Consider the following 15,992-nt stretch of genomic DNA (forward strand, 5'->3'; position numbering starts at 1 on the left):
TAAATTTAAGGAATGAAATGATAAAAATTCTCAAAGGGGGAGAGAGACAAGATGGAGGACTGAAGCCAGCTTTCCACAGAGGCTCCCATCCAGAAGGAGAGTTAAGGGACAAAAATTTAGTAAGTATCCTGGTGGATTTGAGCTGCACCAAGAGAGAAGGTTGAAGAACGCACACCAACACCCCTGAGGCAAGCTGTGATCACAAGGACGCAAACAAAAGGTACAAAATCCATCACCAAGTGGACGGGAGTCCCCCTCCCCCATGAGACCAGCTCAAGAGCCCCACAATTAAACAAACGGGCAGAAATTAAAGGCCCTCCCACTACACTCCACGGGAGAGACCTTCAAAAAACTGGACCTACCTCCCCTACTAGGGTGCCATGGCATTCTCCTGCCAGGCATAAAACTGTATAAAACTTTAAACATCCTTTGCCGGCAACCCTGAACCCCCAATACTCCCCTTCCACTCACACTGAGGTCTGGAGGCCTGTCCCCCAGGAGTTTGGATTCTTGGGTGATTTCTCAAGGGGAGTGGACAGTCCCCAAGCTGCAACTGGTCAGCGCTAACTCTGAGGCACGCGAGTGAGGAGAGGGCACCCGGCTAAGGGGGAGTCACGCCTCGGCGGCACTTCCCTGTGGTGCGGTGCAGCAGCCCTCCCCGGGCAACAATACAGCCAGGCATAAAACTGAATGGAACTCTAGCTTCCCCGCTGAGCTCCCAGCACTCCCCCCCACTCTCACTCGGGGTCTGGGGGCCTGTCCCCCAGGAGTTCGGATCCTTGGGAGATTTCTCAAGGGAGTGCACAGTGCCTGAGCTGCGACTGGTCAGAGCTGACTCTGAGACATGGGAGCGAGGAGAGGGCACTCTGCTGAGGGGGAGTCAAGCCTTGGTGGCACTTCCCTGCAGTGTGGTGCAGCAGCCCGCCCCGGGCAACAATATGGTCAGGCATAAAACTGAATAAAACTCTAGCTTCCACGCTGAGCTCCCAGCACTCCCCCCCACTCTCACACGGGGTCTGGGGGCCTATCCTACAAGAGTTCGGATCCTTGGGAGATCTCTCAAGGGGTGTGGATAGAGCATAAACTGCGGCTGGACAGTGCTGACTCTGGAGCGTGAGACAGAGGAGAAAAGGGTCGGCTGGGTGTCCACACCAGAGCGGCAGTTCCTGGAGGCAAATCAACAGCCGTTTTTTCTTTAACAGCAAAACGGCTCACTTCTGGATATTCTGAAGCTACACCCCCGTCTCCCTGGGCAACCAGAGGAGGCCACCAGTGAGCAAAGGATTTGCCTGATGCTGCCCACAAACCTGGGAAGCTTCCAGGGCAGAGCCAACTCAGAGAGGTAATCGGACACAAACCCCCAGCAGCAAAGTCGTTTAAACTCAGAACATCCCGTCTTCTGCAGGCAATTTTAGCAGAAACAGAGACAGAACCCTGCAAAGTCGTCTGTTCTGTTCTGTTAGCAACATCCATCAGGGACGGGGCTAAGCCTGAGTGAACACCTCCCCCCAACCACCTGCATCAAGCACTCAAAGACGTCAGGCCCCACCTGCTCCTCCTAGATAGCAGCAGACTGCAGGGGCCTGGCAGACTTCCTTGCAATTCAGGCAGGTGCAAACCCCTGGAGTATCTGTTCACTACAGGCAACTGGGTTAGCCATCTGCAGAGATACCAGTGACTGGGTCCAACGGAGGGGCAAAGTGGGGAAGGAGGCATCAACCTTCCCAGACTGATCTATTTGCTAGGTGGCTCCTCCTGACTCCACGCAGCACTGGAGTAAGCCATATCAGAGGAGTCACCAGACCCCTGTGATCCAGTTCCCAGAGACCTCTTGAACTCTCCCACCTGAGACAGGTGCCGATTGAGACATTCGATTTGGACCTTTTGAACTGAACTAATAGACTGAGGACTTTTCAGGCAGTGCCCTGGGTATGCGGTTGTAGGAAGGTTTGATTTTCCTTTCCCAATTGGTGACAGAGGTGGGCAGGCGGGGTGACTTAATTGCTGGTTTTTCCACACAGCTGAGACTTCAAGCCAGAGTAAATGTTACAATAGGATCGAACAGAAACGAGCTGAAAACAAGACAGAACCACTTCGTCCCACCACACAAGACAGGGCTCCAGTTTTTCAGGCCACAACACTGTACTACAGGCCCTCAATAAAGCCCCAGGGGGAAAATCAAAGGGAGTAAAATAACCATGGGGCGGAATCAGCGGAAAAACTCTGGTAACATGAATAACCAGAATAGATCAACCCCCCCATGAAAAGATACGGCAGATGTAATTGAAGATCCCATTCATAAACAACTGGCTGAGATGTCAGAAATCGAATTCAGAATTTGGATTGCAGACAAGATTAATAAAATGGAATTAGGAATTCGAGGAGAAATTCAAAAGTTGTCTCAAGAATTTAACAAATTTAAAGACAAAACAACCAAAGACTTAGACACACTGAAGCAAGAATTTACAGCCCTCAAAGATACGAAAAATACAGTAGAATCCCTCAGCAACAGAATGGAGCAAGCAGAAGAGAGGATTTCTGACATTGAAGATAAAGTCTTCCAACACTCCCAATCTCTCAAAGAGGAAGAGAAATGGAGAGCAAAAATGGATTATTCACTCAGAGAACTCTGGGATAATTCAAAGAAAAGCAATATATGAATAATTGGGATTTCTGAGAATGATGAAGTCGCCTCGATGGGCACAGAGGCCCTTCTGCATGAAATTATGAAAGAAAATTTTCCAGACATGCCTAGAGAATCTGAAATTCAGATAGCAGACAGCTTCAGAACTCCAGCACGATTCAACCCCAATAAGTCATCCCCCAGACATATCATAATTAGCTTCACTAAAGTTAACATGAAAGAGAAGATTCTCAAAGCAGCCTGGTGAAAGAAAACCATTACGTACAAAGGAAATAATATTAGAATAACTGCAGATCTCTCTGCTGAAACTTTTCAAGCCAGAAGAGGGTGGTCATCGACTTTTAACCTCCTAAAGCAAAATAACTTTCAACCCAGGATCTTGTATCCAGCTAAACTGAGTTTCATTTATGATGGAGAAATTAAATACTTAAATGACATTCATATGTTGAAAAAATTTGACATAAGTAAACCAGCTCTTCAGGATATTCTCAGACCTATCCTCCACAATGACCAACCCAATCCTATACCACAAAAGTAAACTCACTCAGAAACTTCGGATCAAACTCCAACTTCCACACTGGCGAAAGGATTAAAAATGTCCACTGGACCTTTGAAAAACTCGATACCCAAAATTCCACCAGACTTATCAATACTCTCCATTAATGTGAACTGCTTAAACTGCCCTCTAAAGAGGCATAGGTTAGCTGACTGGATACAAAAACTCAAGCCAGATATTTGTTGCATACAAGAGTCACATCTTAACTTAAAAGACAAATACAGACTCAGGGTGAAAGGATGGTCATCCATATTTCAGGCAAATGGTAATCAGAAAAAAGCAGGTGTTGCAATTTTATTTGCAGATACAGTAGGCTTTAAACCAACAAAAGTAAGGAAGGACAAGAATGGTCACTTCATATTTGTTAAGGGTAATACTCAATATGATGAGATCTCAATTATTAATATCTATGCACCCAACCAGAATGCACCTCAATTTATAAGAGAAACTCTAACAGACATGAGTAACTTGATTTCCTCCAGCTCCATAATCATTGGAGATTTCAACACTCCTTTGGCAGTGTTGGATCGATCCTCCAGCAAGAAGCTGAGCAAAGATTTAAACCTAACCATCCAATATTTAGCAGACATCTATAGAACATTCCATCCCGACAAAACTGAATACACATACTTCTCATCAGGCCACGGAACTTACTCCAAAATTGACCACATTTTAGGTCACAAGTCTAACCTCAGTAAATTTAAAGGAATAGAAATTATTCCTTGCATCTTCTCGGACCATCATGGAATAAAACCTGAACTGAGGCACTTCCGCTTCTCTCCCAGCGAGAGAGAGACATGAGTGGCCAGGCCCAGCCACAGCCGCAGCAGCAGCCGCAGCGGTGGCATGGAGGAGCCAGACACAAAGAGAGGGGCTGTTTGCGGGGTGGGGTGGGGGGTTTCGCTATGTCGGATGGCGATTCGAGGGCCAGCACCAGCTCCTCCTCATCTTCGTCCTCTAACCAGCAAACCGAGAAAGAAACAAACACCCCCAAGAAGAAGGAGAGTAAAGTCAGCATGAGCAAAAACTCCATACTCCTCTCCACCAGCGCCAAGAGGATTCAGAAGGAACTGGCAGACATCACTTTAGACCCCCCACCTAACTGCAGTGCTGGTCCCAAAGGCGATAACATCTATGAATGGAGATCAACCATTCTAGGGCCTCCAGAAACTGTGTATGAGGGCGGTGTATTCTTCCTTGATATTACTTTTACACCAGAATATCCCTTCAAGCCTCCAAAGGTTACATTTTGGACCAGAATCTATCACTGTAATATAAACAGTCAAGGTGTTATTTGCTTGGACACATTGAAAGAGTCCAGCACTAACCATTTCTAAAGTTCTCCTTTCTATCTGCTCACTTCTTAAAGATTGTAATCCTGCTGCCCCGTTGGTAGGAAGTATTGCCACTCAGTATATGACCAACAGAGCAGAACATGACAGGATGGCCAGACAGTGGACCAAGAGATATGCTACATAAATTGGGTTTTCACAATTCTTAGATTATTTGTCTGTCACAGAAGAGAGCTGCTTATGATTTTGAAGGGGTGGGGGAGGGTGGGAGTTGGTAAAGAGTAGGGTATTTCTATAACAGATATTATTCAGTCTTACTTCCTAAGATTTGGTTGTAACTTAAGGTATCTTACTACAGTAGACAGAATTGGTAATAGCAACTTTTAAAATTGTCATTAGTTCTGCAATATTAGCTGAAATATAGTACAGAAAAGAATGTACATTTAGATACTTGGGTTCAGTTGCTTATAGTCTGTAAATTTAAAACAGCTTAATTTTGTACAGGTTACACACACAGCCATTTCTGTAAAGTCCTCTAAGACTACATACTTTTTCTTTTCTTTTTTTTTTTTTTAAGGAATTTGTTTTCCCTTCTTGGAAGGGAACATTGATATTTAACAATTTTTAGAGACTGTCATCTTATATATATAAAATGGGCACATGGCTATAAGACAACTTATAGGAAATGAGTAGTTAATGTATTTCACTTTATATGCCAATCTACTTTATTGTTAAAAGATTAAACATTGAATCAGGATTTGTGGAAACCTGTAGTGAAATACCTTAAGCTGTTAACTGTAACACGAGGAATAGGAATTGCTCAGTGGATTGGTTGTATGTTGTGGACTACTTAAGTCTACATTTGTTACTGTGCTAATAAACAATATTAAAAAAAAAACTTGAACTGAGTAACAACAGGAATCTGCATACTCATACAAAAACATGGAAGTTAAATAACCTTATGCTGAATGATAGCTGGTTCAGAGATGAGATTAAGAAAGAAATCGCCAATTTTTTGGAACAAAACGACAATGAAGACACAAACTATCAGAACCTCTGGGACACCGCAAAGGCAGTTCTAAGAGGGAAATTTATAGCACTGCAAGCCTTCCTCAAGAGAATGGAAAGAGAGGAAGTTAACAACTTAATGGGACATCTCAAGCAACTGGAAAAGGAAGAACATTCCAACCCCAAACCCAGTAGAAGAAAAGAAATAACCAAAATTAGAGCAGAATTAAATGAAATTGAAAACAAAAGAATAATACAACAGATCAATAAATCAAAAAGCTGGTTTTTTGAAAAGGTCAATAAAATAGATAAATCTCTGGCCAACCTAATCAGAAAAAAAAAAAGAGTAAAATCTCTAATATCATCAATCAGAAACAACAAAGACGAAATAACAACAGACTCATCAGAAATCCAAAAAATCCTTAATGAATATTACAAGAAACTTTATTCTCAGAAATATGAAAATCTGAAGGAAATTGACCGATACTTGGAAGCACGTCACCTTCCAAGACTTAACCAGAATCAAGTGGAAATACTGAACAGGCCCATATCAAGTTCAGAAATAGCATCAACTATACAAAATCTCCCTCAAAAGAAAAGCCCGGGACCAGATGGTTTCACGTCAGAATTCTACCAAACCTTTAAAGAGGAATTAGTACCTATATTACTCAACCTGTTCCAAAAGGTAGAAAAAGAAGGAAGACTACCCAACACGTTCTATGAAGCAAACATCACCCTGATCCCCAAACCAGGAAAAGACCCAATAAGAAAAGAAAATTATAGACCAATATCACTAATGAATATAAATGCAAAAATATTCAACAAGATCCTAACAAACAGAATCCAGCAACACATCAAACAAATTATACACCATGACCAAGTTGGTTTTATCCCAGGGTCTCAAGGCTGGCTCAATATCTGTAAATCTATAAATGTAATTCAGCACATAAACAAATTAAAAAACAAAGATCATATGATTCTCTCAATGGATGCAGAAAAAGCTTTTGATAATATCCAGCATCCCTTCATGATCAGAACACTCAAGAAAATTGTCTAGAAGGGACATTTCTTAAACTGATAGAGGCCATATACAGCAAACCCACAGCCAATATCATATTGAATGGAGTTAAATTGGAATCATTTCCACTCAGATCAGGAACCAGACAAGGCTGCCCATTGTCTCCATTGCTTTTTAACATTGTAATGGAAGTTTTAGCCACCGCAATTAGGGAAGAAAAGGCGATCAAGGGTATCCACATAGGGTCAGAAGAGATCAAACTTTCGCTCTTCGCAGATGATATGATTGTGTATCTGGAAAACACTAGGGACTCTACTACAAAACTCCTAGAAGTGATCAAGGAATACAGCAGCGTCTCAGGTTACAAAATCAACATCCATAAATGGGTAGCTTTTATATACACCAACAACAGTCAAGTTGAAAAAGCAGTTAAGGACTCTATCCCATTCACAGTAGTGCCAAAGAAGATGAAATATTTGGGAATTTACCTAACAAAAGACGTGAAAGATCTCTATAAAGAGAACTATGAAACTCTAAGAAAAGAAATAGCTGAAAATATTAACAAATGGAAAAACATACCATGCTCATGGCTGGGAAGAATCAACATTGTTAAAATGTCCATACTACCCAAAGCAATATATAATTTCAACGCACTCCCTATTAAAGCTCCGCTGTCATACTTTAAAGATCTTGAAAAAACAATACTTCGTTTTATATGGAATCAGAAAAAACCTCGAATAGCCAAGACATTACTCAGAAATAAAAACAAAACAGGAGGAATCACACTACCAGACCTCAGACTTTACTACAAATCGATAGTGATCAAAACAGCATGGTATTGGCACAAAAACAGAGAAGTAGATATCTGGAACAGAATAGAGAACCAAGAGATGAATCCAGCTACTTACCGTTATTTGATCTTTGACAAGCCAATTAAAAACATTCAGTGGGGAAAAGATTCCCTATTTAACAAATGGTGCTGGGTGAACTGGCTGGCAACCTGCAGAAGACTGAAATTGGACCCACACCTTTCACCATTAACTAAGATAGACTCTCATTGGATTAAAGATTTAAACGTAAGAAATGAAACTATAAAAATAATAGAGGAGAGTGCAGGGAAAACCCTTGAAGAAATCGGTCTGGGTGAGTATTTCATGAGGAGGACCCCCCGGGCAATTGAAGCAGCTTCAAAAATACACTACTGGGACTTGATCAAACTAAAAAGCTTCTGCACAGCCAACAACACAGTAAGTAAAGCAAGCAAACAGCCCTCAGAATGGGAGAAGATATTTGCAGGTTATATCTCTGACAAAGGTTTAATAACCAGAATCCACAGAGAACTCAAACGCATCAGCAAGAAAAAACAAGGGATCCCATCGCAGGCTGGGCAAGGGATTTGAAGAGAAACTTCTCTGAAGAAGACAGGAGCGTGGCCTTCAGACATATGAAAAAATACTCATCATCTTTAATCATCAGAGAAATGCAAATCAAAACTACTTTGAGATACCATCTAACTCCAGTGAGACTAGCCTATATCACAAAATCTCAAGACCAGAGATGTTGGTGTGGATGTGGAGAAAAGGGAACACTTCTGCACTGCTGGTGGAAATGCAAATTAATACATTCCTTTTGGAAAGATATATGGAAAACACTCAGAGATCTAAAAATAGATCTGCCATTCAATCCTGTAATTCCTCTGCTGGGCATATGCCCAGAAGACAAAAATCACAACATAACAAAGATATTTGTACCAGAATGTTTATTGCAGCCCAATTCATAATTGCTGAGTCATGGAAAAAGCCCAAGTGCCCATCGATCCGCAAATGGATTAATAAATTGTGGTATATGTACACCATGGAATATTATGCAGCCTTAAAGAAAGATGGAGACTTTACCTCTTTCCTGTTTACATGGATGGAGCTGGAACATATTCTTCTTAGTAAAGTATCTCAAGAATGGAAGAAAAAGTACCCAATGTACTCAGCCCTACTATGAAACTAATTTGGGGCTTTCACATGAAAGCTATAACCCAGTTACAACCTAACAATAGGGGGTAGTGGGAAAGGGAGGGGAGGGTGGGGGGTAGAGGGAGGGGGATTGGTGGGATTATACCTGTGGTGCATCTTACAGGGGTATTTGCAAAACTTGGTAAATGTAGAATGTAAATGTCTTGGCACAGTAACTGAGATAATGCCAGGAAGGCTATGTTAACCATTGTGATGAAAATGTGTCAAATGTCTATGAATCGAGTGTATGAAGCCCCATGATCATATCAATGTACACAGCTATGATTTAATAAAGAAAAAAAAATTCTCAAAGAAACCATAGGAAAAACACTGGAAGATATCGGCCCGGGGAAAGACTTCATGAAGAAGACTGCCGTGGCAATTGCAACAACAGAAATAAACAAATGGGACTTAATTAAACTGAAAAGCTTCTGTACAGCTAAGGAGACAATAACCAAAGCAAATAGACAACCTACACAATGGGAAAGTTTATTTGCAATTTTTTTTATTAAATCATAACTTTGTACATTGATACATTTACAGGATTCAGTGTGCTGCTTTGATATACAATGTGAAATGCTTACATTGAACTAAGTAACACATCCATCACAATTATACTCATTTTGTAATAGTTTTGAAATGTACCATTGCATCATGTACATTAGGTGCGGTCCCTCCAAATACCCTCCCTCGTCCTGTATCCTCCCTCCTCTCCCCTCTTTCCTCTTCCCTTCTACTTTCTGAACTATAGTTATGTTTTGCCATTTATATGAATGTATAGGTGATTACATATTGATTTCATAGTAGTATTGAGTACATTGAATACTTTTTTCCCCCATTCTTGAGATACTTTACTAAGAAGAATATGTTCCAGCTCCATCCAGGTAAACATAAAAGATGTGAAGTCTCCATCCCTTTTATGGCTGCATAGTATTCCACAATTTGTTAATCCATTCATGGGTCAGTGGGCACTTGGGCTGTTTCCATGTCTTGGCTATTATGAATTGGGCTGCAATAAACATTCTGGTGCAAATGTCTTTATTGTAAAATAATTTTTGATCATCTAGGTATATACCTAGTAGAGGAATTGCAGGATTGAACAATAGGTCTACTTTTAGTCCCTTGAGTGTTCTCTAAACTTCTTTCCAAGAAGGTCATATTAGCTTGCATTCCCACCGGCAGTGTAGAAGTATTCCCTTCTCTCTGCATCCATGCCAACATCTGAAGTTTTGGGATTTTGTGATGTAGGCTAATCTTACTGGAGTTAGATGATATCTCAAAGTGGTTTTGATTTGCATTTCTCTGATGATTAAGAATGATGAGCATCTTTTCATGTATTTGTAGGCCATGAGCCTGTCTTCATCAGAGAAGTTTCTGCTCAAGTCTCTTGCCCACATAGGAATGGGGTTATTTGTTATTTTCTTATTGATAAGTTTGAGTTCTCTGTGGATTCTGTTATCAGACCTTTGTCATAAGCATAACCTGCAAAAATCTTGAAGGTTGTCTGTTTGCTTTACTTACTGTGTTCTTGGATGTACAAAAGCTTTTTAGTTTGATCAGATCCTAGTAATGTATTTTTGGTGTTGCTTCAATTGCCCAGGGTGTACTCCTCACAAAATATTCTCACAGGCCAATTTCTTCAAGTGTTTCCCCTGCACTCTCTTCTAGTATTTTTATAGTTTCATGTCTTAAGTTTAAATCTTTTATCCAGGGAGAATCATTATTGTTAACCGTGAAAGATGGTGCCACTGCACCCAGCCTTCATTTTTTCTATGAATCAAAGGGATGTTGTGAATACAAAAAAAAAAGAAGAAATCAATGTGAAAGTGCATGGTGTGGTATATAAAGGGCTCAATAAGAGATGGCCGAAGCAGAGTTCTTTGCTTCGTACCTTAGAGGAGAGAACAGTGGGGAGATTCAAAACTAATCTTTCAGAACCTCAGCTGTGCTGCAAAGTCCCCCTCTCCCTTCTCGGGAGCCTCAGCTACTTTCCTGCTGGAGTTTGCAGGCCCGGCTCAGAGCATGCTGCCATCTGCTGGGACGAAGGAAGAAGTGCACACTGACACTGCCTCAGCCCCAGGCCGCAGGGGACACACCTGGAAACTGAGAAGGAAAGACTAGACAGAGCTCCTGCGCCCCCTCAGTTGTGACCCTCCTGTCCTTCAAGACAGTAGGGGCTCCCCCATTGACTAATAATTTGTTAGAAGAGCAGTATTTCAATTTGTTTTTTCTAAAAGTGATCAGATAGTATTCAGTTTTTAAAAGGAAGGGCCTTCTGACCCATGCTACAATGTAGATTGTAGAACCGTGAAGTCATGATGCTGAGTGAAACCAGCTGGTCACAAAAAAGACAAATACTGACTAATTCCACTTATATGAGGTATCCGAAGTAGTCAAATTCACACAAACAGAAGGTAGAACAGTGGTTGCCAGGGGCTAGGGGGAGGTGGAATGGGGAGTTAATGTTGAATGGGATCAGAGTTCAAGTTTTACAAGATGAAAAAGTTCTGGAGATTGGTTGCACAGCAATGTGAATATAGTTAACACTACTAAACTGTGTACTTAGAGATGGTCAAGGTGGTAAATGCCATTATGCATATTTTGCCACAATTAAAAAAAAAAAAAAAGCCCAGTAAGTGATAGGGATTAGCACCAGGCAGGTACTTGACTTCACACAATAGAATCTCAATAAATATGTGTTGAGTGAAGATGGAAAGAAGTGATGCTGACCAAGGCCTCAGATGCCAGGGTGGACAGGACAACTGACATCTTCCCTTTCCAAACAACCATGATTAGTCACAGTCACCTTTTCCTTGAGATGATAAATTTAATTGTCTTTCCTGTTCTCATCTTAAAACCTCCTGAGCCAGAACTTGACCTTGTGTGTTCTTGCTCACTAGTGACAGTGACAGCCAATTTTCAGTTGATTCCAGAGCTGCCAGGTCCCAGATCAGAGAACTTTAAAATCTCAAGGGTTCTGAGCAGCCTCATGTGTAAATTTAAAAAAAAGAAAATTAAAAAAAAAATGGATAAATATATTTTAAATAGTGATCTTTCAAAAGCTACAGAGCCAGCAAGTGACATAACAGAGGCCTAGCCTTTACCATCAGAGCCCTCTCCCAAATCCCCCCAGAAGCTACTGGCAGAGTGTGTGGCAAGCTCCTCTCGTCCCTGTCTTATCAATGGGGTTACTGCTCGGTAAGGGGGAAGGTTCTTTTTGTAAATACTCCAAGGCTCACCAGCCATAGCTTTTGCCAAGATAACAGAAGCACGTTAAGTCTGTTCTTAGAGGACTCTCATCCCAGAGGTGGGTGTCAGATCCTCCAGAGCAGTGGTCCTCAACCTTCCTAATGCCGTGACCCTTAATACAGTTCCTGTGGGTCGCGACCCACAGGCTGAGAACCTCTGTTATAGAGGAAGAAAGCAAAGTCGGCCAGGCGAGGTGGCTCACGCCTGTTATCCTAGCAGTCCAGGAGGCTGAGGTGGGTGGATAGCTTGAGCTCACGAGTTCCAGACCAGCCTGAGCAAAAGCAAGACCCTTGTCTCTACTAAAAATAAAAAAACTGAGGCAAGAGGATCACTTGAGCCTAATAGGAGGTTGCTTTGAGCCATGATACCATGCCACTCTACCCAGAACGACAGCTTGAGACTCTGTCTCAAAAAAAAAAAGAAAGCAAAGTCCCAAGACAGCATGAGCCCCCAGACATACCTGGCTCTGCAGCTGTCTGGATGGCCCCTAGACCCCCTGATGTCAAGTCTTTTGCCTGTGAACACCTGAATCACCCCAACTTTCCTGCCTAGTTACCAAGTCTCACTCAGAGGCAAAGCCAGAGAGACACAGAATGCTAGACTACATTTAAACCTTTGGTGACAGTGGAAAGTAGAGTATGCCACAAGGGGATTTAGTAAATTATGACCCTCATCTCCTAGGATTCCTGAGCTTGGAAAATTTCCCCAATTTGTCCTGAGTGCCTTTAATCCAGCATGGGGTGGTGAAACTCATGTCTGAGTCAGAAGAGTTAGAAGCCATCAGCAGAAGCCCAAGTCCAGGAAGGGGAAGAGGAGGTGTGATGTGCAGTCAGGAGGACTGGGAACACCGCACCCATGTGCACTCACTCAGGAGTTTGAATAACCAGTTTCTCCCAGTTGCTTTGGACGTCTGGGAGTGGATCTCTCTTCTAAGAGGCAAAAACAACCATTGAGTCCTCTCCCAAAGACTTGCAAAGGATACCCCTCCATTCCTGCTTGCCAGGAGTAGGGTAAGAGAAGTCAAAAGCTTTTCCTCCAGGAGTCAAAGCCACAGAGTTTGGGGCAACCTTGCAGAGGCCTGGGGGTCGGAGAAGCTTCACCATGGCTGACTGTGGGAGCATAGTTCCCATGGGGCAGCTGGACTTCATCTGATGGCTCCAGGGCAGTGTTGTCCAATGGGTTTAATGACCTTGCCATTAAATCAAATCTGACACATCCCTGGGTTGTCTCCCTGAGACTTGAGCAAGTTTTTTTTCCACTATTATCATTCATCGTGGGCTCCAAAACAGGTGGCCTAGGCCATGCTGAGCTGGGTGGGATTCTTGGGGCAAGTAGTGCGTCCCTGCAGGGATGAATAGAGGTGGTACCTCCCTCACAGTGGGGGAGGCTGGTGAGTGGGTCTGATGCCAAGTGTTTCCCAGGTCTCCTGCCTCATCCATTAAGATCTCCCTGGGGGGAAAGTACACAACCCACACAGGAGGAGAATCCAGTCCTGACCTTTTCTCACAAACCTCTCCTTATCAGAGCAGGTAAAACTATTTCCTATAGTGATGCTGAAACTAACAGTAGTTTCAGTCTGCAGCCATCTGTCTGTCTCTCACGAAATTCAGGTGTCCTGTCTCCCTGAGGCTACTCTCGCTGGCACAGTCAGCTCTGTCCCTTTGGTTTATTCTCTGAACAAAAGAAAACCCAGCTGATCGTCCTTGTTACACAGGGACAGCCAGGATCAAGGGTGGGAAGGCAGATTTTTCTATTAATTATTAAGAAGCCTCTCACAAGCGATGCAGTGGTGGGAGCACTTCCTTCAATGTTTGAAGGAGTAGTTTTGTTATGAAAGAATCAGTTTGGCAGAAGTGTGTCTGGGAGTGTGCAATGGAGACAGCTGGAAAGGTGAGGCTAGAGTTCTACCTTTGGCCTGCAGGGAGCAACTCCTCTCTAGCAATGACCACACAGAGTACTCAGGAGGTTCTGCATTTATTTGGCCAAGGAATAAGAGTTTTGTTTTTAAAAATTAAAAAACAAATCAGATCAATATATTTCCACTAAGCAATTTCCACCCCTATATCCTTTCATATAGAGGTGTCGCTTTTTTCCTATTTACAGTGCTAGGTACAGTGAGGGAGCATTTAACAAATACACAGTTATGGATTGCTCATTTGGTTGAAGGTAACCCCAGCTTGCCTGAGGCATGGAAAGCATAGGGTGAGAACAGAAGCAAACTAGAGTTTGGTGAATGTACACAGGAAAGTGCTGCCCTGGTTTGAACGTTTGTCCCCTCCCAAGTTCATGTGGAAATTTAATGGCCATTGTATTGGAATTAAGAGGTGATGACTAGGCCGGGAGGGCTCTGCCCTCATGAGCAGATTAATTTTTGAGGGAGTAGTTTTGTTATGAATGGATCAGTTTGGCCCCCTCTCTCTTGCCCCCTCTTTGCTGTTTGGCTCTGGGATGACACAGCAAGAAGGTCCTTGATGTTGAGACTTCCCAGCATCCAAAACTGTGAACCAGTAAGTTTCTGTTCTTTATAGATTTACCCCATCTCAGGTTTTCTGTTACAGCAGCACAAAATGGACTAAGACTAGTACTTTCTTTCTGGTTAATGACTTGCCCAGGAAAAACAAATGCTTTAATAAGTTTTTAAAAGACCTTTCTCCAACAGCAAGTCACTATTAATTTAATTCTTTAAAAACAAACAAAAATAGTAATCTGGGTTTTATAAATCTTCCCCTTCATACATAGTAGATAAACGAGTTCTGGGTTTATGCAGATTTATGTATGTTTAAACTTTTATGTTTATACTCAGCCCTTTCAAATGCATTGTTTCTGAGGTACCTACCCCTGACCCAGCTAAGTTCTGCAAAGACTGGATGAAGCCTTCAGAGTCCACCTGCCCCTGGAGAGCACCATGTAGGTGATTTTTACCAGGTGGCCCTGAGTACAGAGCAGGTCAGCCAGCTGGACTTGGCCAGCCTAGCAGCAGATGTGCACAGCCTCAGAGGTGGCGATGTTCCTCTTCCCATAGGATGGGATGCAGGCTTCCCGGGGCCTGCCTCTGCTGCTGGGATTTGTCCTACAGCCATCTGTCTGTCTCTCAGAACATCTTGGCTTTCCGAGCAGTAGAGAATTGGCACCTATTATAACACCAGTGTCCTAGAGCACCCTGATCCCAGGTAGACCCTCTTTTTTGGATGAAAGGCCAACAGAGAGGCAGCTGTGGAGGGTGGGTCTGCAAGGAGAAGGGCAGGGCAGATATGGGTGAGGGACATGATCTATAGCTCTCAGCCCCCCAGAGGGTAGTGGTCTTCCGTGAAAGTTCCAGATTGGTGTGTCAGCTCCATCCCTAAGGACTCTGAGCTGATCACTGGCTTCTAGTTTCATCACAGCCCATCTGAAGAGTGCAAAGTCACATTGTCTCACTGGGCAAAGCCTCCCTGGAAGAGGAGGCAGCAAGGCCACAGAAGCTGGGAGGGAGACATCTGTGCTCTCTTGGCTGTTCTGTGGCAAGTGTATGTGTGCGGTGAGCCCAGAGGCTGTTGCCCTGGACCCCTTTCTTCCCCACCCCACTATGTGGTATAAATGAGGGGCCTCAGCTGAGGATGTCTCACTGAATGCCAGAAGCAGAGAGGGTCAGGAAACCTGGGGGAAAAGGAGCGCCAGGGTAGGAAGGTAAGGCCTTTATACACAACCAGGGCAGGGCAAGAGAGTCAGAGTCACAGAAGAATGTGGTGGGCCCCAGGAGGGGCTGCAGTCTCTGTTAATAGCTAGCTCTGTTCTCACCTCGCAAGACAATCAGGAGGCACCCAGCTCAGGCCTGCATGGACCCAATGTAGACCCCAGGGTAGGGTGGGGGTGGGTGGAGGGAGTGTGTCCCTGCCCTTTAGGGGTGAGGCTGATCCCCAGGGGCCTACCAGAGGAGAGGAGCCAGGCAGAGTCGGGTTTCCCTCTGCTGCCCCTTCCCAACCCTCAGCCCTAGGCCCAGAGGAAAGATGGGGAGGCAGGGAGAAAATGCCCATCACTTTGCACCCCGGGAAAGCGCTGAGGGGGCCCCGGGCTGGGCAGCCATGATGTGGTAGACAGATTCCCTGAAGCGCTGGTCCCTGCTGAGCCGTTTGGCCACCTCTTTCAGCTCCTCCATGTTGTTGGCTTCCAGCTGCGAGGTCATGAAGGACTGGGACGGCTTCACTGTGGAGGCAGGACCCAACTAGCCCAGTGAATGGTC

At 43.7% G+C, this 15,992-nt stretch overlaps 1 protein-coding gene and 1 pseudogene across 3 annotated transcripts in view; one reads left to right on the forward strand and one right to left on the reverse strand.

Moving 5' to 3' along the window:
- Positions 1-3,970: 3,970 nt before the first annotated feature.
- On the forward strand, positions 3,971-5,307 carry LOC128593350 (ubiquitin-conjugating enzyme E2 E1-like; annotated as a pseudogene). The gene has a single exon (XR_008382333.1). The product of XR_008382333.1 is annotated as a ubiquitin-conjugating enzyme E2 E1-like (transcript).
- An 8,426-nt stretch (positions 5,308-13,733) lies between these two features.
- PLEKHD1 (pleckstrin homology and coiled-coil domain containing D1) overlaps positions 13,734-15,992 on the reverse strand; it is a 43,146-nt gene continuing 40,887 nt past the window's right edge. For both annotated transcript variants that reach the window (XM_053601283.1, XM_053601284.1), the window contains one exon: positions 13,734-15,955. In XM_053601283.1, the coding sequence (XP_053457258.1) occupies positions 15,786-15,955 (170 nt within the window). In that variant the 3' untranslated portion in view covers positions 13,734-15,785. The remainder of the gene's footprint in view (positions 15,956-15,992) is intronic.

Source organism: Nycticebus coucang, chromosome 9, assembly GCF_027406575.1.
Source record: "Nycticebus coucang isolate mNycCou1 chromosome 9, mNycCou1.pri, whole genome shotgun sequence".
NCBI lineage: Eukaryota > Metazoa > Chordata > Mammalia > Primates > Lorisidae > Nycticebus > Nycticebus coucang.